The following is a 27,140-nucleotide window of genomic DNA, read 5'->3' as shown; positions in this document are numbered from 1 at the left end:
AGTAAATGCGCTCATTGACTCGCAAGTCAAGCATAGAGTACCAGTTCGTAGGCTTGTTCATCTGTCGGTTTGGATCTGATTGGGCACATTTCGGATTAAAATTTTGAATATCAAATTTTGTAAAATTCAATCAGAATTCAATCCAAATTAACCTCGGATTGGATCAAATTTTTGATGTTTGGTTCGGATAAATATTTCGGATTTTCGGATCGACTTCTACGCCATATTAAGATGCTTCTAGCTGGTGCAAACCATCAACATCTCAATATCTAGTTCATAATCTTTATCATTCAATATTTAATAAAGTTCGTTAAACAAAATAAACTGAAATCATCACAAAGTAAACTGAATTTCCAAATAAATGTCTAAATCTAAAATGAAAGTGTTACTTTTTATATCAATGCGTATATTTCGGATTTCTGGTCGGATTGTTTTAAAATTATACCAATTATTTTAAAAAACATAATCCATATCCAAACCAAATATTCAAAATCTGAAATCTGACCATCTTAATTGCGTGGATGGATTTGAATTCTCGGACATATCCAAAGTGCACAGCCCTACCAGTTAGGCAGCTACTCCTTTCGTTAGTACAAATTCAGAGTGGGACCAATTATTTTGTTCGTTTTATTAATTTAAAACGTCATATTGATTATTCGATTGGAGACGAAATTTAAGTTTAAGTTATTAATAAGCAATAATGGAAAAGCATTTAAGTAGCGATTGAAAAGAAGAGGAACCTGACATCCCAATTAGAGTGTAATAGTTTAATGAATATAAATTCTTCAAAATGGTGTAAGTTATATTGAGATAAAAATATATTAATATACTAGTGGATATGTCCGCGCTTCACGCGGTAATATTAGCAACATAATCTTTGATTTTTTTCCCAAAGATTGAAAATAATACTTAACATTTAATCATGTCTGTTTCATATTTAATTTTATCTAAATGGTTAGGTCAAAAATTGTTTTTAGTTACTTCTTTCCTCAGACTTTTACACATTTTGAGCTAAATCAAGCAAATTTTCACTTTTCCTTTTACTAATCTTATGTAAAATTTCAAGATTTATCTAACTCTTGATTAAGTTTTTATTTTTACTTTCATGGTTTATGCTTGATTTAAAAATTAAAAAAAAAAACTACTTTTTGAAAAATCTTAGACTCTCTCTCGCACACATTTACTTGTCATTCAGCCAATAACAATTACGTGCTTGTAAATTGCATTGATTCAATGTTTCTCAATAGTTACTATTGATGAGAACCTTTCTCGAGTGACCTTGCTCTTATAATTTCATACGCGATTCTAGATTTGTTTTGTTTTTTTATACTTCATTTTCTTATATTCTCCCACAAAATAGCCTTATAATTTTGGAATCTCAAAGATCATAATTTTATCATCTTATGTGTCCAATAAAATAATTCTACAACATTTGTTATGGTCCAGTGGCATCAGTCACTATTTTAGATTAGATTACACTTTTCATCCAGATATAATGATGTTTCTATAAAGGATTTATAATCTAAGCAATTGTATGTTCGCATACACAAATTTTAATCTTAAAAATAAATTTAGATATTTAAATATTTAACAAAACATATTACATGTTGTAAATCACAATATACATTGTAAAATTTTTTTTTCCTTTTTTTTTTCTTCTTATATTCTTACACTTAAATCCCTCTGGAAATTTGAAAATTGATACGCTTCATTGATTAACCAAATCAATTCCTTATTCTACTTTTACTAATTAATTCGAAAATCCCAAAACTCACCATCTTGGTTAGTTCCTCCAATCATTACAATACATTTTCTCTATAAATTCAATAGAATGAAATCAAGAGAAAACACAACTTGATAAATACATAGCCCCTACCACATGGCGAAGTATAGCAGATGTAAAGCAAAATTGTTGAGACAACCTATCCAAAAGTTAAAACCCGTCAAAAGCCCTTTAGCAGATTCGAGGAAGTTGGATCTCGTTTTCGTTCTTTATTTATTTTTTCTTTATTTTTTATATATGGATATAAAAAATATCCTTTTTTTGCAGCAAGAAAACTAATTACATTTTCTAATATGTCATTTATTTTGGGAGCATGTAGAGATAATAATACTTCTATAATGTATTTCTCTCTTCTTTTTTAATTTAATTTTAAACAATGTAAAAATCCCTCAAATCAACTTGTACTTTTTTGGCTTGAAAGATGATTAAAATGTAGGTTTACGTTTAAAAAGAAACAACGTAAAAATAATCAAATCCAACAGAACTTAGTACAATCATTCATAAATTCAAAATAAGCATTTTAAGCCTAGCAAAAGACAGAGTTATATTAAAAATCAATTAGAACTATAACTACAAGCTTGCAACATATTAAAAGAGTAACAATATATACGTATATTATTTTTTTATTTTTCTTGTCGAGATCTTGTGGAGTTATTTCCTTTCCGTCTGATAATTGCGCTACCTAATAAAAATTCAAAGTCATTTAAAAATGAACGCAATAAAAGAGATTAAGGAAAAAAACAATATGCATCACAAAAAACTATCTCGAACGATTTTCACTGTCTCATGTGATTTACCTTCCGACTCAACCTACAATTGGAAGAGATTCTACCACAAGGTGCATCACCAAAAAAAACACCTCAAAACACTCTTATCTCCGTTTTGCAAATTGTTACTATCTCGTGTGATTTATCCTTCAACCAACCTACAATCATTTCCGTTCACATAAAAAGGTCCAAAAAAAAATTATATTTACAAAAACGAAACCTATCAGGATATGAAAAGGCTCACATAGTATGGGTTGTAGATCAGTTGAATATAGGAATACCAAGAAGAAAATGGAGGACAAAAACATTAACAATGAAAAAATAAAGGCAGAAAAAGGGGAGAAAACTTTTTGTGCACAAATTATGAAATGAGGATAGGAATGATATATGCTACCTAGATGCCTTTTCAGTTCTTCATTAACATGCGCAATAACTTTGTTGGTAATTATGATAAATTAAACTGTGAAAGAAGTGATAAAAAACGTTACAAATCGCAAAATGCTCTTCATTCTTGATATTTTATGATAGAATTGAATAGGGAATTAAAACATTATAACCGAGTGGTATAGAGAGAGCTAAATGTAGCACATTTAACATAATTATGAGATACTTAAGAGAGTTAAAGGAGCAACTCTTTAGCTTTTTTAAAAATAGCAAATAAATGGGGGAAAAAAGGCAAAAAAAGGAGAAAAAAGATAAATATGAATGGTGGCCATAGAGAGGTGCCACATCACCTTGTCTATGCCTAGCTTTATATTATATATAGATTATATAACGTCCCAAACTAGCAAGTGTAACAGAATTTTGAACAGAAGGAGTAACATATATAAATTATACATACTAGAGAAAGAATAAACATCATATATTTGACAGCCCTACTCCAGAAAGGAATTACCTAAATTTCAGTCAACACGAATGGGCCTTAGGCGCGGCTCAAATTCGAATTTATCGGACTCCAATGCGGATATCGAACACCAGGGAACAAAAAACACCCTATTGGCGAAAGGACTGAAAACTTTATTTTAGATTAGCTAAATACTTTATAACTCCTTAAATTGGTCATGATTTGTCAATTAGACATTTATTTAACTAGTTACCAAATAAATATTTTGATTTAGATATATATCTTGAGAATTCCTTAGGATTATATCTCAGAGTGCATGTTTTTTAAATATAATTTGTCGTGTAAAATCCTAAAAAGAGAAGAAATGGGCAAATAGGCACTTTTCAGGCCGCTAATTAATATTTAGCCGGTGTTTTCGTAATTATTCAATGTTTAACCACCTTTAAGGCAAATAAAAAATTTAAATAAAAATACCCCTAGCTAAAATATGGAAAAACTCTAACAATGATGTGATGGAGTTTGAAATTTTTACATGCGAAAAATCTAGCACTGTATGATGGAGTTCAAAAAAATTACTAAGCTTGAAATGTGTAGTTAAAATCCTGGAAGATTCCCTTGAGTTCCACTTGCACCATTTCAAACAAGTCTTGTTTGAATTTTAGGATTTTTAATGAAACTCCATAACACTATCATGGAGTTCAATATTATCAATTCGAACTTCCGGATACATTCTTGGAGTTTCACTTTTATAAGATTGATTTTTTCTTATAACAACACTACTTGTTTGAACTCATGATTTTTACTGAAGCTCCAGCACAATAACGTTGAATCTTAACTATGTAAATTCGAACTCTAGGTCACATATTCATTTGTGGAAATTGAAATTCTAGGTACTGGTCAAGTATGAAGATGTACCATGAATGAGATAATCCCTTAATATTATTTGAGAAATAAAAATAATTTTTTTAACATTATTTCACTCATGTTACTTGAAAAATATTACTTCACTTCAATATTACAAACTTAACAAATCCGTGAAATTTAAACCTCCATGAAAAAGTTCTAAAGTTTAAACTTTAAACTGCACATTTCAAACTCAAATAATTTTTAGTATGCTGGAATTTCACATGTTAAAGTTTCGACCACCATCTTGTCATGGAGTTTTTTGTATTTTAGCTAGGTGTAATTTTCTGTCCAAATTTTATTTTCACCTTAAAAAAATTATTACTTCTCAATTATATTCAAAATGGGCTAAATACTAACAAGCAGTTCAAAAATTGGTCATCTGAGCTAATATTTTTATTTTTTATTTTTTTTATTAATAGGGGGATAGGGGAAGGGAATTACAACGTTGGAATTTAAACTCTCACCAACAAGGTGAAGAAAAGCCTAAAAATTAAACCTTCTAGATTTCCAAACTCTTTCTTGATTTTTGCCTATAAATATAGTATGTTGAGTGCTTTGTATTACTCATCCAATTGAACATTTCCCAAGTGACTTTTTGGCTCATTTTTATTAAACCATGAGCACTAAGGTATCCTCACTGTTCATTATCCCAGCATTCTTGCTTCTCCTAGCCTACAAAATAGAAGCTGGAGATATTGTGACCTATTGGGGCCAAAATGGAGGAGAAGGTAAATTGATTGACACATGCAACTCCGGTCTTTACAAAATTGTGAACATTGCCTTTTTATCTTCTTTTGGTAGTTTCCAACCTCCTAAGCTAAACTTAGCTGGCCATTGTGACCCATCAAATGGTGGTTGCCAAATATTTTCTGATAGCATTAAAAATTGCCAAAGCATGGGAATTAAGATCATGCTTTCCATTGGAGGTTTTACAAATACATACTCATTGTCATCAGATGATGATGCTAGGCAAGTTGCAGATTATTTGTGGAACAATTTTCTTGGTGGCCAATCCTCTACTAGGCCACTTGGAGATGCTGTACTTGATGGCATAGATTTTGATTGAACTTGGGAACGGGGAACCTCATTATGCTGCACTTGCCAGGATACTTTCAGAATATAGCCAACAAGGTATTGCAAGCACTCATTTCACCATTTTCTTGAATAACATGGTTAATGGTTCCCTTTTGATAATATATTATTTGGGTGTGTTTGATACGAAAGAAGTCATTTTCAGAAAAATGCTTAAAGTCATCAAAAGGAGAAAAATGACTTTGACTTATAAATTATGGAAGTCATTTTTCTTAGTGAAACTATCTTAACTTTGAATTTCATATTATTTGCTCAAATCTACACTTGAAACATTATATATAATCAAAAGTTTGATATGAACAACATCCAATTTACCAATGTGGTCATTAATCTTTTTCTTGAATAACATGGTTAATGATTCCCTTTTGATAATGTATAATTTGGATGTGTTTGATACAAAAGAAGCCATTTTCAGAAAAATGCTTAAAGTCATCAAAAGGAGAAAAATGACTTTGACTTATGAATTACGGAAGTCATTTTTCATAGTGAGACTATCTTAACTTTGAATTTCATATTATTTGCTCAAACCTACATTTGAAACATTATCATCAAAAGTTTGATATGAACAACATCCAATTTACTAACGTTGTTATTAATCTTTGATCTTTTTGAAAAAAATATTCTTGCTCACCAACTAAACACTAGGTACTTTGTACTAAAGAAAATAACTTCAGTCAAACCAAACACACCTTATTCGTGTTGAATTTGTGATTGAAATCAAGTGTAGATGTTCAAGCCACTTATTTTTTATAATCATGGTGTTACGGCCAACATGAATGCACCTCAACTAATTCCACGAGTACTTGCTATCTTCCATCAGTACATGTACCGGGTAACTCTATATATTAAGGCTTGAATAGATGGGGAGAAATCATGCACCTAATTTATTTTTACCTCCTTTGAGATTTGAACATAAAACCTCATGGTTCAAAAGTTAGTTGGTTAATCACTAGGTCACTTCCTTGGGTGCAGTCTAGATGTTCAAGACATTAGAGTGAGAGAAATTAACTCATTCACTTATTATGTCTTTGACAGGTAAAAAGATTTACTTAACTGCAGCACCACAATGTCCTTTTCCTGATAAACATCTTAACGATGCATTGCAAACTGGTTTATTTGACTATGTTTGGGTCCAATTTTACAACAACCCCGAGTGCGAGTTCACAAGCAACCCAGAGAATTTCAAGAGCACGTGGAATCAATGGACATCAATTCCTGCAAAGAAATTGTTCGTCGGACTTCCAGCAGCCGAAGAAGGAGCTGCAAATAATGGTTATGTCCCAGAGCAAGTGCTAATGTCACAAGTTTTACCATTTGTGAAAGGGTCTCAAAATTATGGAGGTGTTATGCTTTGGAATAGATATTTTGATGGTCTATCTGGTTATGGCTCTGCTATTAAGGGTGCTGTCTGAGTTATATTATTGGATTTGTCCCTCGCATTATGCCATCATTAAGGCCTAAATAAAGAAAGTTTAATTTGCTGATATCTGCCTACAAAGTATGTTGTAAGAGTTCTAATTATTCGTTCTAATGAAAACATGAAGAATTAATTATAAGGTCATTTTATTTGAAAAGATTTGGTGTATGCGACTATGCGCCCTCGGAAAGTCTTTAATTAATAAAAAGACCTCATTTTCTTTTTCCTTTTTTTTTCTTCTTCTCGTAAAGTTTGAGTTTAAGGAAATGACCTTAATGGACCTAGAAGCAGGTTGATTTATCGACCATAGATTGATGTCCCTGCCACTTGGCCATTCACACAGATGTTCTTTTTTCACTAAGAAGGAGTTTGATTATCAATAGTGGTTCAATACAAAAAATCTTAAGATTGAACTCATAGAATTTAAATTCTGGATCCGTCTCTGCCTGTCACAGACATGAAATAATATAGAACAGTATAGTTCTACTCCATAATTTGCTGAAACTGTAGAAAAATTATGAGTAATCAGCATATTATACAATACATATATGCCACCTCTGCAATTATACAGATACGCTAACTTCATGAAATATGTCACCTCCTCCAATTATATACATCATCCTCAATTGGAACAACTTGAGGTTTTACAACTTATTGAGGCTAATGCGTACTCATATAAAAAAGAAATGACATATTTTAAGTGATTAATTCATTTACATGATGGGCAATGGAGAACAACGCAGAAATATTTTCAAAATTTGAGTAGGAAGTGTCTAATAAAAATAATTTATTACGTGTTTAGATGCTCAATCCGAATAGGTTGTAGTTCTTGTTGGAAAATCCAAGAGAAGATAACACTCAAATAATTCAAATTCTTTAGAGAAGGAAATGATTCTTCTTTACTTCACTATATTTGCTTATCAATTATTCTCTTTAAAGACCAGTGAAAAATATTTTCTTATAGTAATCCTTCTAACATGTACTTATTCTAATACATTTACCACAATTTAAATCTAGACTTCTCATATTACCTAGTTCATCCTCATTAATTTCTTAATTCATGAACCAATTAAATTTATATACTTGGGATGAATCTAGTCTACTTTTTCAACAGTTGAGTGTCTAAATGAAATCTAGAAGCAAATTTATTAAGTGATTGTCGATGTATTCAGCCAAGAATTAATCCACTGTCATTCATTAAAATGTAAATTAGAAAGTTTAAAGAGTTTAACTTAAGGAGATAATACGTTTTTCATCAAATCAAGCCAACAAATCAGAGGAAAATAAATAATACAGTTGTTTTTTGCCCAAACCTTAGGCAGCAGTACTCCAAGAATTGAAAGTTTGCCATTGTAATCTACTCCTTTGTACTTAGTACGGTCAAGATGAAAGGAAAATTATAGAGATATGTACTTCCAATGGGCTTTTCAAGGTTGTGAAAACAGCATTCAATCTAACATTCCTGTAGGCTATAGCTACTCATTGTCGACCGACATGAAAAGAAAAAAGAGCAATATAGATAAGATGAAAACATGCATTCCTTTGGTAATCAGATTTACTATGAAGCGTTATCTGAGCCCCAATTTTATCTGATGGTGTTAAAAATCTATTAAATTGTTTGAGCATAAACATTTGAACTCTTTTTTTCCTATTGCATCCCCCGATCTTGGGAAGTCTGAATCTGGAATAGAATTAACCCCTCTACTTAAACTATGTAAAGCGTTCTAGTGGATAAGAAGTGGGTCCCAATAAGTCATGCCATTAAGGATGAAATAGGAATGTTAAGATTAAAACGTTTGATATAATATTAAAAAGAAAAATATGTCGCATAAAATAAAATGGGACTAGAGTTCATTTTATATCATAAGAGCTAGAGCTAGTGAATGTCCAAAGAGAAACCAAGGATCAAAACAGCTAAACAGCTTTGTATAACATGTGCAGAAACAGAAGGCGGAAACAGGAATTAATAAGTACCCTGATTAATGATTAACATAAAATCTCATTAACCAAATTTCAGCTATGAAATTAAATGTATAGTTCAAATAACATCCTCTCTACAAACCGTTTGCAGTGGACGAACTTTGAATAATGATGCATATGGTCAATCTGAAAGAGGACATTCATATGCAACCATTGAAGATTGATCATTGAGCCTCGAGTATTGCACAATTTTGTTATAATTATTTTCAACGAAGGTTGCTCTACACATGACGAACTTTAACATCAAATTGTGGAATTGAACTATATACAGATCTTTTGGGCCATAATTCCAACTTCAACTTGAAATAGAAAATTTAAAGTAGGAAATCTAGTTTGAGGAGTACTTAAGGTAAAATAATGACCTTTAACTCACAGAACTTCAACTTTTTTTCAAAGTGAGATTTACATCCAAACACGACTTCAACTTTCAATACTTTTCTCCAATTTCAAACTCAAATAATTTTTTCTGTGATGTCAATCTTAAAGATCTTATGCCTAGTTACTTCTTGCTTTCCACGGAATCATGTTTCTTGCACAAAAGACATTGTTTAAATTGAGTTACTACCTACTGAGTAGTAAGGTAAATCTACTTTCTATAAATAATCAACACACACAATAGTTTTAGTCTGTTATTTCATAGTTTAGCAATTCTACAAGTGCTTTGATCAGAAAATTAGTCTTTGTTTTATTGCTTTAATCAATGTTAAGTCTAACTACGCCTACTTCTCTATATTTATTTTTATTTTACTTTTTAGTTATCATAGGAAACTTGCTCATTTAGAAATAGTAACTTTTTCCCCTAAATTTATAACTACAGCTTTGCACTTGAAATTGTTTTTTTGAGAAAGAGAATAATTCAGAGTTCTAAACGAGAAGTGTCAAAGTAGCATCAGAACAAATAGCAGCATCGTAAATCTCCAAAACTATTTCATGAGTTGCATATCACTTCTATGCAGGGAAATATTTCATTACAAATTGTGGAGAACATTTTCAGCCAGATAATAACTGTCAAACTCAGTAGTAAGATATACTATATACAAAAATATACAGCTGTAAAATTTTCTAACTCGAGACAGTAACTGGAGTTCAAATGAAGAATAATGCCTAGAAAGACACGAACGAACTCCAGATACATTCAGCCGTTCCTGAAAGTTTTTTTTATATATATAATGTATATGAATAAATACCTATAGTTCTGATGCCATTCAGCAACCCACCGCGAAGATTCATCAAAACTTTTAGCACCTCGTCACAATGCTATTATCTTGTTGCGATTGTTCCTCCTCGCCTCTCTTAGCAGAGGCTAAAATTGAACCAAGTTGATGTCTGAAATCTGCAAATTCTGCCGTTGGCATAGTGTTAACCAAAGAAGGGAATGAGAAGATAAAGTAAGTCGGCTTTGGCGTGGTGGGACAGTTGATATATCCAATTAATTCCTGTACAGCAAGTACATGGAACTTTGGGGGTCCCTTCAGTGCAATGTTGTGAACGCGGTGCTCATAAATCTTCCCATCTTTGTCTAGTTTATACTCTGAAGTGCCATCAAATCGACCGCGGCTCTCCCATGGAACACGGGGAATTCCATGAACAGTCCATCGAATCATGATCATGCCTTCCACAGGCTGCCAAACACTAACTATATCTATCCACAAAGCCCTAAAGAATATCCTGCCATGAAATCGTAAAGCCCAGAAGATCGATTTGTAATTCTCAATGCCAGTAAAGGTGTTGAGGGGATCTTTGAAGACTATATCATCCCTGTGGAGAATAGAAAAACACGATCAAGAAATAGAAATACTTTATCACGACAATAACAACAGCAATAACATTTGCACCTTAATCCTAAAGTAGTTCAGGTCGGCTAATGAATCCTTTATGTTCATTCCTCTTTACTTTAGCCGGTTTTATTCCAATACATATTATTTGTCTTGATTATCTAAAACTAGACGTTCACCAATCTCACCTTATCACTACACTGACATACAAACCACTAAACAAATTGGAATACAGAATGACACCCAATCTTCTATGCATAAAGAAACCTTATGAGTTCACCAAAAAGAAATAAGTGATGAAATACTATTCCTCAACTGAACATAGTACATCTCTACACCCTCAAAAGCTTCTTATTTCTTTCCTTCCAGGCTAACCACATAAGAGGCATGAATTCCCCTGGCTTGCATCTTCTCCTACTACCATAATTGCAGCTGGCCATTGCCTCTTTCTCCGTGTCAAGCATCACCCAAAATATACCAACCAAGTGAGAATTTTCCATCATAGTCTTGAAACTACCGAATATTGAATAAGGAGATGAACAACGTCTTCACCCGAACTCTTGCACATAAAGCACCAACTGACATAGGTACTCTTCCTTTTTCACAGATTCTCAGCTGCCAAGATCACCCCTCTAACTGCTAACTAAGTGAAGAAACACACCTTTCTCGGTATCTTCGAAATCCAAATCGGCCTATATGGAAAAGCAACCTCCTCCCTTTTCAAGAGCTTCTCATATAGGACTTAACAAAAAAACACTGCATTATTCCCCACTTCCACCTCCATACACCTTGACTATCCTTTGGTGCACTTTGTTTATGGAGTAGCTCAACCAGACTTTAAATTCAGCTACCTCTCAATCCTGAAAATTCCTCCTACATCTCAAATCCTAAAAAAATTCAACATCTTGTTATCTTTGGTTTTGTTGGACTGTCATCTCCTTCTGGCATGATATCGCATAGATGTTTGGGAAAGTGATGCTCAAAGTGTTGTCCCCACACCAGTTGTTCCCCTAGAGCCACCCTCCTTCCATCTCCATACAGAAATGACATATTCACACTAAACTCTTCACACCCCTTAAACATCTCTCCACAGCTGCAACTGTAAGGCATAATGACATTTTCATTCTCCATCCGCCTTCCAAATTTCCATATTTGTTCGCTATCACCTCCCTCCTAGGAGCATGTGTCTCCGCCACAAATCTCCATAATCATTTAACTAGTTAGGACTTATTGAGCACCATTAAATCTTTAACTCCAAAACCGTCCCAACACTTTCGTAACGGTCTCCCATTTTATCAAGTGAATTTTCTTTGCCCCATCTAACGAATCTCACAGAAAATTTCTTTAAATTCCTTCCAACTTTTCGGTTATGCAAGTCGGAGTCTGAAACAAAGACATATAATAAGTAGGGATGCTTGATAATGTGCTCTTAATAAGTATTTCCTTTTCCCCTTTGGAAACGCATTTTTTCTACCATCCCACTAGCCTCTTTTCAGCCATCTGTGATACTAAACTCCAACATTGTTTGATCCTTATTTGATGCACCTAGTGGCAAGCCAGGATAGATAGTGACAAGTGCTCAACCTTACAATTCAACACTTGTGCTAAAGCTGCTATATCCTCCACCTCTCCAACAGGTATTATATCTTATTCTCTAAGGTTTATCTTTAGGCCTGACATCACCTGAAACCATGTTAGCATATGTCCCAAGTGTTCCAATTGAGACTTGTTAGCACTTAGCATCCCAAAAAACCAAAGTGTCATCCATAAGTAGATGTGAGACCTTTACGTTATTATTTCCCCAAACCTCACTAGTGAAACCCCTCAAGCATCTTTCCTCTGTAGCTCTATCTATTATCCTATTAAGAGCTACAATAATTAGAATGAACAACATGGCAAAAAGGATCTCCCTGTCTAAACCCACCCAAACTTCCGGAAAAACCGCACGAGTTGCCGTTCACGACAACCAAGTACTTAATAGTAGAAATGCAGTATTTGATCCATCTTGTCTGTCTAACTCCAAAATCCATTTCATCATTATGATATCCAGGAATTCTCAATTTATATGGTCGAAGGCCTCTCGAGGTCCAACTTGCACGAAATGCCTGGGCCTTTTTGCTTCCTTCTAGAATCAACCACTTCATTAGCCGCCAGCGCTGCATTATGTCAACCATCCACAAAAGTATTTTGCGATGTAAATATGGTCTCATTCAAGACCATCTTTGGTCTCCATCGAAAACACTATAGAAATAATATTATAAATGTTACTCACTAGACTAATGGATCTATAGTCTCTGATGCTCGAAGTTCCCTCTCTTTTTGGAATGTGGTGAAAATGAAAGAAGCATTAAGACTTTTCTCGAATACCCTCTCCTGAAACTCTGTAATGGTTTCCATCACCTCGCCTAGAAAGTCAAAGTGAATCGATCCGACCCTAGAGCTTTATCTCGTGCATAACACCTCACCGCCTCCCTCACCTCTTCTTCCCAAATGACCTTTTCCAAATTAAACCCTAATTCCCCCTTGGGCCTCCGCACCACTTCCATTTTGAATAATCGACTATAAAAGTCTATAATAGCCCCTTCTCTACCTTCTCCCCTCTCATGACGTTCTATCCCATTCACCACTATTGAATTTTTGAAATTTCTCATTCTATTTCCAATTGCTATCCTATGAAAGAATTTTATATTTGAATCTCCTTCCTCTAATTACAATGCTCTCGACTTCTGTCTCCAACTAGTTTCATTGGCTAAAGCCAAAGAAGCTAGTTTCCTATCTATTTCCCCTCTCTCTCTCTCTCTCTCGCTCTCCTCTAACTCCCTCCCCTCTTTTACCTTCTCTAATTCCCTCACCTCATTCATCATCTCCTTCTTTGTCACCTCTACCCACCCAAACACTCCTTGTTCCACACTTTAAATCCCTTTAAGCATCTTCAACTTTTTAGCTAATTTGAATGATAGATTTCCCACCACTCCGTAGTTGTTCCACCATCCAGCCACTGTTCGTCGCTCATAACCACATGCTTTTAATCTGAAGGGAATTCTAGTGCTTCTTCCTCTTCCTACCCTTGGGTTCATTTTTTTTAACAGCTGGTTTTGAGATACAAGTATAGATTGAAAGATACTAAATGCGTAGGTAATCTTCTTGGCAACTAAAGACTACAAAAAGGGTAAGATGAGACCAAAGTTGAAGTATTAACTAAAAGATGCGCTTGCCCATAGGCCAGATGATGAGAACTAGAGTTCTAGCTAGTGTACATACAACCAAGTCAAGAAAAAGAAGAAAGAAATTTGAAAAAGGAAACCACTATCACTACAATTTTCCACAAAGAAAAGACTAATACACCAGCAAACCCAAAAACGGGATCATTCAACTAAACCTTAATCCAAAATTAGTTAGGGCCAGGTAGAAGAATTTAGATAAACGAGAAATTGCAATCTCCTTCTTCAAGACTCAATGGATAATTATTGTTCATCAACTAAGATCCAACTCCCAACATATTGCTACAACATCCAGGTGCGGGGCTAGCATTCCATAGCATTCCAGTTATAGATTCGACAAAACTCAGTAGCTTTAGCATAGACCTTGTATTTATGTTCAAATAATCCACTTAATATGTATAAACAATTTATCAAAAACTTTCTTGTTTTAAAATTTAGAATTCATAAACTCAAAATCTTAGCTCCGCCTCTATCAACCTCCATACTAATTTAAGAGTTTGGATAAATATGCCTTGCAAAGCACATATAGATAGACAACAACGACAACATATCCAGTGTGATCCCACAAGTGGAGTCTAGAGAAGGTAGAGTGTAACACAGATGCAGTGGCGGATATAGCATGCTAGGTGGGGTTTCAATTGAACCCCTAACTTTCGACCTTTTAAAATACAACATGTTCAAACTAAAAATTCTGAAAGTTTGAACTCATAAAGTTTAAATCCTGGATCCGTCTCTGCACAGATGTTACCCCAACGGAGGTAGAGAGGTTGTTTCAGATACCCTGTCAGCTCAAGAAAAAGCAATTCAAAGCAGTTCGCAAAAGGAAATAACGAAAGTGAAAAAGTCATGGCAAAATACTATAAGAAAGCATGACAAACCAGTCTTGGAAAAAAAAATAGGATAATCGAAATATGGAAGTACATGAAACAACATATAGTAACAGAAAATCCTAGGACAAAAAACTACACAAGTAATACTATGACTAATTGGTAGGAAGGACAAACGAGACAACGCTCAATTATAACTAGAATTCAAATAATATAGGATGTTACTAACCTGTAGATATCAAAGTTTAGCTCCTTATAGAAAAGCGCAGGAAACTCTTCTCTGAGTATCCGAATAGCAGAACCAGTATTCACATAATAATTCCGTTTTTGCTCTTCCTCCTTATCCACTACTTTCATACTATTAACCTTAAACAATCCAACATCTTCCAAATCCTTAACACTCGAACTAACCTTAACAACTCTTCTTCCACCACCATTAGTAATACCAAATTTCTTTACATTTCCAGTGTGTATCACCGGTGAAGGCAAAAGTGTAGTAGCCATATGACAGTCAGATAAATTAGAGTTTAAGTGGCAGTTAACATTTTTTTTTTTTTTTGGTATAATAATTTGGTTATGATGAAGAAAGAAAGGGAAATATTGTGTGTGCGAATATTCTAGAGAGATGGTATTTTGTTTGGTTGAAAATCTTATCGGAAAAAGACATAGAGGTTGAGAGGGAGGGAAATAAAGGATAAGCTTTGTTTTAGGATAATTTGAATATTAGTATTATGGATCTTATTGGTGGATGAGATTGAATATTGGACAGTTAAGAGATGTCTAATTGACATTTTTAGGAGTGTTTTTCAAACTTGTAGTTTTCACATGTTTATTGTTTTTTTCCCCCTTTTTTGGTTTTGTAATTTACGGTCGTCATTCACTTTAATTTGTCCATTATATTATAAATGATACTTCTTTCATTTCAATTTATATGAATATGTTTTCTTATTAATCCGTGCAAAAAAGAATGATATCTTTCTATATTTGGAAACAATTTATCTCTATGCAATGATTTATAGCCACACATGTGACTCACTTAACACCGCGAGTTTAAAAGTCTTCCCTTCTTTCTTAAATTTCGTGTCCAGTCAAATGGTTCACATAAATTGAAACGGAAAGAATATCCCTTTTACTTGTTCCGCTTGGAAAATCAAGAGATATATCTATCAATTTATACCTATTTTTTCCGTACTATAATTATTTTCAATTCACTTCCCAACATATACTATAAATTAAGAATGATATAATAAAATTATCATTTTGTTTATTGATTCTTAAAAGATGTGCCAAGTAAAATATGAACGGATAGAGTAACTCTTATATAATGTTTCGAGAAAATATTTTCTATTATCAAATCATTTAAATCAATTATAAGTAAATTTGTGTAGAGAAGTATAATTGGTATTGGTAGATCGAAATGTTCTCCTACTATGTATGTTTACATGTCACGACTTCAGCAAAAGCATTCGATCAATGAGCTATTACGCACCATTTTTAAAAATTGATGCTTTTAGGCAAACTTTCTGGTGGTCTCTGCACCTTTACTCGGCTTTCTTTTCACTGATTGATCATCTAGGAGCTTTAGCTGGTTAACGGAGTTGTTTTTCTCTCGATGAAGTTTATCCACCATTGTCTTACTAGTCGATCTTCGACCCTACTATTTTGAGGTCATATTCAATACTCAGAAAAAATCATACAAGATTATAATTAACCTTTATTGACAATAATGCTATACTGATTATAAAAAAAATAAAGTATACTAGTTAAATCCTTCTTTTTCTAGTCTCAAATCATCATGCTTTACAACATACTTTATACATTTTGTTCATGAACTATAGACTTAACTGATATTTATATTTAATTCAACTAAAAATTATTATTATTTTGTTAATCAATATTCAGATTTTTTAAAAACTACTCGGAAATGGAGTAGGCTATTATTGTTTTTCTCATGTCAAAGATACAAACGTTAATCAAAGTTAATTGTTAGGGAAAATGATCTAATAATACTATTTAAGACTACATATTACAAAATATAATGATACTTTTTCTTATTTATAAAATATAAAAATTTAATTACAAAACATATTAGACCTGAAAAAATTAAAAGTCCACCCTCCCCCCTTTTTCCTATTCTCTGTTTTATATTGTTCAGATTCGTCCCACCCTTCTGTTCCCCTTCACCTTCTCCCTGTTCTATATTTCCTTTGAAACTCCACAACCCCACCCTTCCCTTTCCCTCCCCCTTCTCCCTGTTCTATATTTCCTCCCAAACTCCACAGCCAACACCCTTCCCTTCCCTTTTTTTCCGTTCTCTGTTTCTATTATACAATTAAAGATCATCAACCAAATCAAAAGTCTTTAATAAAAATGAAGGGATTGGTGTTTTTTTTAGATCTGCGTTTTTTCAAAATTCTGTGTTCTTCAAAGATGCCGCCGGAGCGTGGTTTGAACTGGCTAATGTATTAATCTATAGTTCTCCAATTGGTGTGAAGCGGCAAAACAAGGGAAATTTGTACGAAATTTTAAGCCCTACGCGAGATTTGAAGCGTGATTTTTTTTTTCCAAATTTTGAAGCGAGAATTTGTATTTAAGTTGTATGATAATTGTATACCGAGTTTGTATGAAAATTGTATATTGAGTTTCCTATGTTGGTGTTGTTATTGTTGTTGTATCAAATTTGTACGAAACCTATATTACAATGTTACTGTAGTTGTTTTCAATTTTAAAAAAGCTAACATGAACTTATACAAATTTACATAGTTATATACAAATTTCATATCCTTTTTCTACAGTTTCTATATACGAAAAATGTGAGAATTCTAAGCTTTGATCATGATATACATATTTGATACTGTTTTTATACACAAAAATTTGAGGCGAAATTTTTAAGTTTTGAGCGAGATATACGCATTTCATATAGTTTCCATACACAATTTTGAGCAAAAATTTTCGTATATATTTTGTAAAAAATTTATCGTTATGTTTTGTAAACTGAAAAGTATTATCATATTTCGTAAATATATCCTATTCATACGTATATATATACGTCAATCTCCCTAATTGTTATGAAGTGATGACCAGGTTGAGGAAACAGTAATGTCTTCCAATGAAATTTTTAAAAGACGGTGCACAGATACAACCTGTAGATGCAAGCTAATTATTTTGTAGAACTAATATAAAATTATGAGATGGATTTTATTACTGAAAATTCTTTATAAGTTTTTTATTGAAATTTTCAACTCCTTTTTACATTAAATTTCATATTATAAAGGTGTTTACATAACGAATAAGTATAGTAATATTCTCTATTTAACATCCACCCGAAATATGTGGCGGAGAGATTCGTTCACTTTATAAGTGGCACGTTGGGAGCTCAAAACACCACAATTGCCTCCACGTAGCATCTTTCATTTTTTGTCTTATTATTTATTTATTTCATATTCCTTTCGCAAGCTCTTCAGATTTTGAGCCTGTTTGGATGGACTTATGTTTATAAGCTGTTTGCAGATTATAAGTTAAAAAAAATAAGTTGGGGTAGTCTAAGAGTCTGTTTGGATGAGGTTATGTCTATAAGCTGCAATCAGCTTATAAGCTAAAAAAAATAAGTTGGGTAGTCTAACTTATTTTTTTTGGCTTATAAGTTGCTTTAGATAAGCTAAGTCAAATGGGCCCAATTATTTTTTTGAGCTTATTTTAAGCACAAAATGACTTTAAGCTGGCCAGCGAAACACTCGAAAAAACTGAAAACAACTTATAAGCCAATCAAAACGGGCTCTAACTTTTTTTTTTTTTGGCTTATAAGCTGTTTTCAGCTTATAAGCTGCTTTAGATAAGCTAAGTCAAATGGGCCCAATTATGTTTTTGAGCTTATTTTAAGCACAAAATGACTCTAAGCTGGCCAACCAAACACTCAAAAAAGCTGAAAACAACTTATAAGCAACTTATAAGCCAATCCAAACGGGCTCTTTGTTGGTAACAATAAGCTAGTTGAGACATAATTAATTAATCATATCATATTATTCTAAAAATGAAAAAATTCTAAGACAAAAGTTGAATTACCTAAATGCCCATCAACAGTGGCGAATCCAGAATTTCAAGAGCATGGGTTCACCATTAATTATGGGGTTTTTTTGAAATTTTTGTCTTTGATTCGCTGTAGCATAACTCCTATAGGTTTTTTGATTTCTTTTGCCTTATGGGACTTGGGTAATTAGAAATAAAAGGCGGGGGGGGGGGGGGGGGGGGGAGGGGGGGGGGGAATCATTAGATGTAATATTAAAAAGAAACATGTTTTTTTTTTTACTTTTAGGTAATTAGAATTATAGAAGAAAAAAGATTTAGAATAATACAAAAAGGAAGTTAAAAGGCTGCTTTAAAAAATAAAAGCATAACACATGCACGAGCTCGGCTTCTGTCCCTAGACCTTAAGGAAATAAACACAACCCCTAACCATTGTTTCACTTGACCTGGTTTGACTATGTGTTCCTTCAGTTAATATTAGATATATTTTCAAAATTATACACATAATATATCGAGTTTAGTTGAGTGATCATGTGTTCACGTGACCCAAAATTTATATGTAAATTCGCCCCAGCCCATCAAAAGTTATACTTTCCTGACCAACACCACGCAAAGGACATTCTTGATCACCTATTATGCCCCGGTAGGCAAGTCTATCTTTAGTATATAATCTGCCATGAGCCACCAAATTCACAATTGCATTTTGGAGATCTTTGAATATTGCAAATCAATTTTCTCCATGATATACCCAATATTTTTATTTTGCTACACACACGCACACATAGATAAATGTGTTTGTAGCAGAATAAAAATATTGGGTCTAGGGAAAAGGTCTAAATTTACCTCTATACTATGTAATTTAGAGCAAATTTATCCTCCGTTATAAAAATATTTTATTTATAGCCTTGCATTACACAAATGGCTCAGATATGCCATTTTTGGCTAACAAAAATGAAATAGCCGATTTTAAAAATTATTTTCTAATCTTTTTGTTAAAACAAAAACCTCTTGGATTTAATTAAAAGGAAAAAGGTCAGACTGACCCCTCTACTTCAAAAATTTATCTATACTTAACTCGGGAGTTCAGAGCCTAAAGGGTATAAAAATACACGGTATAAATCAAGAAGGGGATATCCAAAAATTTACATATCAAAACGGGTATAACGTGGGCTGATCCACGTTATACCCCTAAAAACTTTTTTGGCTGTCAGAAGCAGTCAACGAATTTTTTTTAAAAAAAAATTGTATAACGTGGACTGATCCACGTTATACAAAGTATATTGTATAACGTGGATCAGTCCACGTTGTATAATTTATATTTTTTTCCCAGCGTTTTACAAAATAGGAGTCCGGAACCAAAATGCCCGAAGTGTTTTTTCCATACTTTGACCAATGATTAGTCGTGTGTCAAGACTCCGAAACGTCAATATTTTATCTAGAACCTGATATTTTTTTCTGCGTACAATAATGTAGGCCCAATACATCAAGGATACGTAGACGTTCAGATAGTCATTTTAGGGGTTGAAAAGGTGCCCGAAGTAAGTTTTGTTTGGAATAACTTAGTGATTTTTCCATACTTTGACCAACGATTAGTCGTGTGTCAAGACTCCGAAACGTCAATATTTTATATAGAACCTGATATTTTTTTCTGCGTACAATAATGTAGGCTCAATACATCAAGGATACGTAGACGTTCGGATCGTCATTTTAGGGGTTGAAAAGGTGCCCGAAGTAAGTTTTGTTTGAAAACTAGTTGTAAAGTGGTCAAACTTTAGATAGTCAAAAATTTGCGCTCGGACGTCCGTTTTACGCGTTTTTTTTTTGAACTTGCGTATTTTTTCGAGATCTACGCGGACAAACGGTTTGACCGAGCCGATTTAAAAAAAACACCTTTTATCCCATTCAATTTCAATTTTCCCCCAAATTGGCGTGAAATTTTCAGTTTTATTTACTTATAATATGATGATACGCAATAGATTTCAACGTAAAAATCCCGGGGTAATGTAGCTGTGAATGTCAATTTCACTTCTGCGGTTTCAATTTTTGAAAATAAAGATGACTAATTTTCTCGACATATAAAGTTGACTAAAATAACCTTACAGTCAAACACTAAGTTTTTTCAAACAAAACTTACTTCGGGTTCAGGAGCGCGGACTACAACTAGAAGGAGGAATGAAGTGTAGTACGTGCAAGCAAACAGGTCATAAAAAGAATCGCTGCCCCGACAGAAATCAGTAGTTGTTGTTGCTTGTTGGTTTTTATGTTTTTTCTTAAGTTGTACGATCGTTGTTTCCTTATGTAATCTTCCAAGAATATATAACATGTCTTGTGCCATTTAATAGTTAGTATGTAATTTAACATTTACTACTAAGTTAATGTGTGACGTTTATTTAACTTATATTTTATTTTTTATTTCTGTTCGCATATATAACACATATTTAATTATTGCATGTGTTAAAATATTTATTTGAGTTAATCACTGAAATAACTATATGCTTTAAAAATTAAAAAAATCAATAATTTTTTTTTATTAAAAACACAGCCGAATATGATTTAAATAGAGGCAACGTCTTACCAAATATTTGTAAAACGGGGGAAAAAAATATAAATTGTATAACGTGGACTGATCCACGTTATACAAAATATATTGTATAACGTGGATCAGTCCACGTTATACAATTTTTTTTTAAATTTTTTTTTCGTTGATTGCTTCTGACAACCGAAAAAGTTTTTTGGGGTATAACGTGGATCAGCCCACGTTATACCCGTTTTGGTATGTAAATTTTTGGATATCCCCTTTTGGTTTATACCGTGTATTTTTTATACCCTTTAGGCTCCGGACTCCTTAACCCGGTGATGGAGCCACTCATGGCTAGGGCTGCTTATCGGGGGATCGGGCAGATAATTAGGCTTAACGGTTCGGCTAATCGGTTCTCGGCTTTTAAATGCACTAATCCACTAGCCAACCAATAAGATATCGATTGGTTAAGTATCAGGTTAGCAATTATCGGACGGTTACCGGATGATGCATCGGCTAATTTCTTTTCATAACTACTTCACCCACTTGAACTTGTTATATTCAAATTAAAGGGAAGGAAATTATAAAAACAAAGGTAATTAATCCTATTACAACAAAGTACAAATCCTGATTTTGAAATAAACTTAGGACAATGCAAACTCATAGACGTAATTAGTCCTCCATACTAAACCGAAGGTAAGAGAGAAAAGCGAAGGCAAAAGCACCGTAAAATTTGGTAAGAAACTACAGGAAGTAAAAGATACTTTGCAATGCATAAAAAAAAATATGATTGATAAATTCTTGATACAATAGAATGTTGTTTGTTTTCTGTTCTTCTTCTATTTACCCATGTTAATTTAATTGTACCTAAAAATCTTAGTCCTTCTAGTTCCCCCTCAACTCTCACCGAATACCATAAAAAACAAAAGGGCAAAGGTGCAAATATATCCCTCAACTTTTGTGATTTAGAGCAAATATACTCCTCATTTAAAAAGTGGTGTATATATATCCCTGCCGTTACAAAATGGTGCAAATATGCCCCTGCATTACACAAATGGTGCAAATATACCTTTTTCGCCGACAGAATTTTAAAAAAAAATCATTTATCTTTTTTTTTAATTAAAAATGATGTCATGTTGCTATAAAAAAAGTCTACCCATTTTTTTAGTAGACATATTTTTCTAAAGCTACATGCTAATTTTTTTTTTCTTGTGGGTCAAGTCTGGTTCGTTTAAAAAAATATTTTTGTGACTTTAAAAAAATAAGTCTAACCATATTTTTAAACGAACCAAACCCGATTCATCAGAAAAAAAATTACCATGTGACTTTAGAAAATTATGTCTACTAAAAAAAAAGTGGGTAGACATTTTTTAAATCCACGTGGCATTTTTTTAAATTAAAAAAAGCTAAATGATTTTTACAAAAAAATCCATCAACCAAAAGGGTATATTTGCACCATTTTGTAACGGCAGGGGTATATATACACCACTTTTTTAATGAGGGGTATATCTGCTCTAAATTGCAAAGTGAAGGGGTATATTTGCACCTTTTCCCAAAACAAATGCATATCCTATTAATTACTATTTCTGCTACATCAAGTCGAAGCTCCATACTACTATATTGAGTATGGAGCTAAACGGGTTAACTACTGTTTCTGCTACATCGGCTTTTTATACTTAGGGGTAAAAATGTAAGTATGATCATTCTTAACGGGTTCACAGTTTACCCAATAAGAAAAATTGAGTAATTAGCCCCCACACTAATAAACCTTTGACTAGAAAATTTTAATCTATTCACCAACCGTTAATCCGATTACCCAATACCGATAAGCCAATTTTGCGGTTGAGTTATCGGTCATGGTTCGATTTTTAACAGCCCTACTCATGGCCAAGGATGGTCACCTGTGCCCTTGACTGGAAAATGGTACTAGTATATAGATTAGATATTATAATTAACTGGTTATAGATAAATTTTGAACACCCTTAAAATGATTGAGATAAATAGCTTAGTGGTGAAGGTGTTCAACTTTAAAAGTCACGGTTTAATGCTTGCTTCAAACCTTGGTCATCTTCTTTCTTTAAATGAAAACATACAAACAACGCCTGAAGCTACTTGGTTGATTTGTATTTTTTTTTTCTATCTTTTTTGCATTTATTTTCTTCCATGTTTCGACTAAACTTATTTGTATTTGAGTTATGATTTGCATTTGGTTTTTTCCTGTGTCGGTTTTGAGTTATGTTGGAATTATTTGTTGGAGCTCCTTTAGTCTTTCTTCTTTCCTTCCTATTTCCTAAAAAAGAAGAGAAGTCCTTCCCCATGTTCTAGAGAGAAGAAGAAGTATTGTTAAAAAGAAGACGAACTAGATTTAATAGCAAGTTAGCAACCACTTATTTTATTCTCTTTTCTTTTTTAATTGCTTTTGTGAACATTTTAATCATCCAACTTTGTTCTCTCTTCTGTTTTTTTTTTTCAATTTAGAATTTGGTGATCTTTCAAGAAAATTAATTGGTTCGTTATCTTTCGCTTTGTAACATTTGTTAGCATCTTTCATTTGCGACTGCAATCACTGTAAGAGTTTTCTAGCAATGAAATTTATTAAGAATAACTTGCGAAATCAAATGGACCATAAATTTTTAGGTTGATGTGCAGTGATGATGTTAAAAAAAATTCATTGCACTCATTCATAAAAAAAAAAAACTATTTACTCGTCAACATTTCAACATCCTTACCAAAATTTCGGACTCCGCAACTCACTTAATCTCTATTATACTCTCCCTTATCTAGCTTTTAGAAAGGAAAAGAATCATGAACAATGTAAACATGTGCTAATTGCTGCTATCCTGCTAGTACTATAACCAAAAAAATATGATGAGTTACTGAGTAATTATCCGTGCATCTCAAAGAAATTGTTAATGAACAACTGATGCAATAACTAAGGACCATCCTTGTATTATCTCAAAGGAAAAATAATCTGAGCAACTTTGCAATTCTGATATATGAACAAGTAATGATAAAACAAAACTTAGAGAAGTGGAGACTATCTATAGTACTATACCAAGATAAACCATATGTCCAACTATTAGAACAAATGAACCAACAAAGTTGTCGCGGGATATTGTATAGGATCTCTCCATCCATTCAAAAGTCTCAGGTTCGAGCCCTGGGTATGAAAAGAATCTTGTTAGGGAGCGCTTCCCTCTTAAATGAGCCTTACATGACGCGAATCCGAATTAATTTGGAGCCCCAATGCGGGGGTTGGAAACCAAAAAAAAAAGAACAAATGAACCAAATTCATATTTTGGATAAATATATGCTGAAGCAGATAGAAGGAGTTGCTTAAAACAAAATCCCATATCAACACAGCAAAAGTTGCAAATTGCAAAGCAAGAACAATCATCTCCTCACTGCTCCAGCCCAACAACATAAATTAAATAGACACATTACTTAAAACCATACTACTTGGTACTTATTTATAAAAAATTCTCCAAGTCCAAAATTAACCATGAGTGTTAACAGCTTCCCAAAGTAGACCCCTAGCTTGCATTGCTGCTGTCTTTAGAGTCCTTATTGTCCATACATTAGCCTCATAAAAGGACAAACTCCTATATGGCAAGTTATGTTTTTTGCACAAATCTTGAACAATTGGGGACACTTTCCTCAAATGGCATCTAGGCAACCTTGGGAATAAATGATGTTCGAGTTGGAATTGCAATCCTCCATAGAACCAATCCATCCAAGTAGAACACGAGATATCGATAGTACCACTTGTTTGTTTCTCAAACCAATCGTTCCCCTCTGGTTGTCCAACATATACATCAGCTGCGAAATGGTTAAGTGTGAATTGAATGTGTTGGAGTGATGTGACACAGAAACTTATCAGCACAAATAACACCCTCTCTGTCCAATTAGGCAATGTGCTAACAAGAAGAGGAAACCAAGTCCAGAAAACAAGAATTCCCAATATGTTCAAAGCTCTGTCGGGTACCTTTCTCTTCGAGAACAATAGCAAGAATGTCTGGACGAATAGATTCACCCTCGCCACACACATTATAGGGTAGTACGTAAAATGTTGGTAACTCACGAAAAACTTAGCCAGGGAATCAAATGTGAGCTCTCTTTCATAAAACCTAGAGTTCAATGATTTGAAAAACCTCGTAGAGACAGCGAAAACGGGCAAGTGTTGTAGATCAGGATCATGATCGAGGCTATTGCACGCGACATGGTGTGCGTTATGTGTCCATTTCCACCAAGCAATGCTGATTCCAGTAAGGCAATTGCCTGTAAGAATCTGTGCCAATTTGTTGAATCCACGAGTCGTCATGATCAAGTAATGCCCGGAATCATGACCCAAGTAAGAGATTTGCATCCAGGAGAGTCCCAAGAGTGCACCAGAAAGCATGTGAACCAAGAAATTGTTAGAGAACAAAACACCACAGAAACTCATCGACATCAACAATGTCACAAAGCATAAGGAATAAATCACCCCATGCCCCTTCTTATCAAACATCCCGGCTTTAGCAAAGTCGGTACAGAGTTTCCTGTAATCCTTAGAAACCTCTGTAACCTCGTAATCTTTAAGATAATATCCAGTAAAGAATTTGTCAAGATATTTATAAGCAGTACCTGCAAAGATCGAGAAATTCAGAATTTGAGTATTTTAACTTTTTGCATATGTTTACATAATTCTAATCGAAATTCAGAATATAGAAGCACTGGATTCAAAATGAGTATTTTAACTTATTGCATAAGTATACATAATTGTAATCGAAATTCAAAATATAGTCAATGGATTCAAATGAGTATACATAATTCTAATCAAAATTCAGAATCTAGAGTCAGTGGATTCAAAATGAGTATTTATAACGTTTTGCATACGTATACATAATTCTAATGGAAATTCAAAATCTAAAGTCAATCGATTGAAACAGAGCATTTTAACTTTTTGCATATGTATACATAATTCAAATCGTATGCAATAGGTTCAATTAAACTCGCACAACCCAATATACCTGGATGAAAAGCAATGAATGCATCAGTTGCTTCTTGTCCAGCCAAACTACGAATCGGAATATCGCCACCTGGATGTTCTTTCACCCAATCTGTAACATTGTAACATTTCCCTTGTATTGAAATCCACAAATCATCTTGTTTGTTATGTGTCTTCAACTCCTCAGCCGTAATGTATTTCTTATCATCACTCATGATGAATAAATTTCAAACAAATAATCAACCAGATATGAATTTATTCAAGAAAATTAAAAAAGATCTAACCATCAATAACAAAACCAACCCCTTTGTAATATGATTAAAGAAAAGTGTAACATAGGAATAAAGGGGGGGTTTTTTTTTTTTGGGGGGGGGGGGGGGGGGAGTGATCAGAACAACCCTAAAGATGTTGTAACCACTTCAGGGATGTTTTGATTACTTTTTTTCGTTTTAGGAATGAAAAAGACTAAATAAAGAAAAGAAAAAGATTATGAACGTTAATATATCAGTTTGTTATCTGCTTTTTAAAAGGCTTTTTGAGTTAGTTTTGATATGGAAAGAGATTTGTGATTAGAGAGAGAAGTACGGAAAGAGGAACGTCTAAAACGGTATTTATTTTTTTAATTTTTTTTTTAAAGGTAGTTCATGTAAGGTTGGGATCTAATTTGGGAAAAAATAAAGTAGCTTTAACGTAACATGTGGTTCACTAACTTTCACGTCTCGCAAAATTGCAATCCACTCTCCACGTAGTGATTAATTGGAGTCCAACCTCTTTAATTTGTTATCATGAAAGAAAGGGAAAAAAAAAAAGAGATTATACCTATATTTGTAGATGTTATTACAATTTATACAATGATTTGGTTTAGGAGTTAGCGATATTTTAAGACGTATTCTTACAATGTACTATTGGAGTCCCACATTGGTGGGATAAGGGATCTTTGATTTTCTCATCTTGAGTAATCTTTCCTTTATAAACTAGTTTTTGTGGTTAAGTTAAGTTT

General features: G+C 33.3%; 2 protein-coding genes and 1 pseudogene across 2 annotated transcripts; 1 reads left to right on the top strand and 2 right to left on the bottom strand.

Annotated features, from left to right (window-relative positions):
- Positions 1-4,850: 4,850 nt before the first annotated feature.
- LOC132640659 (basic endochitinase-like) lies at positions 4,851-6,876 on the top strand (annotated as a pseudogene).
- Positions 6,877-9,703: 2,827 nt separating this feature from the next.
- On the bottom strand, positions 9,704-15,272 carry LOC132640658 (uncharacterized). Its single transcript, XM_060357339.1, has 2 exons — positions 14,842-15,272; positions 9,704-10,547 (listed from the first exon to the last, which is right to left on the bottom strand). Exons 1-2 carry the CDS (start codon positions 15,114-15,116, stop codon positions 10,028-10,030), a joined length of 795 nt encoding a protein of 264 aa, XP_060213322.1. The 5' UTR covers positions 15,117-15,272; the 3' UTR covers positions 9,704-10,027.
- A 9,162-nt stretch (positions 15,273-24,434) lies between these two features.
- Positions 24,435-26,814, bottom strand: LOC132640657 (delta(8)-fatty-acid desaturase-like). Its single transcript, XM_060357338.1, has 2 exons — positions 26,163-26,814; positions 24,435-25,776 (listed from the first exon to the last, which is right to left on the bottom strand). The coding sequence occupies exons 1-2, from the start codon at positions 26,353-26,355 to the stop codon at positions 24,650-24,652; spliced, it is 1,320 nt and encodes a 439-aa protein (XP_060213321.1). The 5' UTR covers positions 26,356-26,814; the 3' UTR covers positions 24,435-24,649.
- Between the last annotated feature and the right edge of the window lie 326 nt (positions 26,815-27,140).

Source organism: Lycium barbarum, chromosome 5, assembly GCF_019175385.1.
Source record: "Lycium barbarum isolate Lr01 chromosome 5, ASM1917538v2, whole genome shotgun sequence".
Classification (NCBI taxonomy): domain Eukaryota; kingdom Viridiplantae; phylum Streptophyta; class Magnoliopsida; order Solanales; family Solanaceae; genus Lycium; species Lycium barbarum.
Note: the sequence above shows the minus strand (reverse complement) of the source record. Positions and strands in the feature narration are given on the sequence as shown.

Excerpts from the sequence above, each read along its gene's own strand:
- LOC132640658 (XM_060357339.1), bottom strand. The coding sequence starts at position 15,116 with ATGGCTACTACACTTTTGCCTTCACCGGTGATACACACTGGAAATGTA. Across the intron at positions 10,548-14,841 it reads CTAAACTTTGATATCTACAG|GGATGATATAGTCTTCAAAG; the intron begins GTTAGTAACATC and ends TATTCTCCACAG.
- LOC132640657 (XM_060357338.1), bottom strand. The coding sequence starts at position 26,355 with ATGAGTGATGATAAGAAATACATTACGGCTGAGGAGTTGAAGACACAT. Across the intron at positions 25,777-26,162 it reads ATTCATTGCTTTTCATCCAG|GTACTGCTTATAAATATCTT; the intron begins GTATATTGGGTT and ends CGATCTTTGCAG.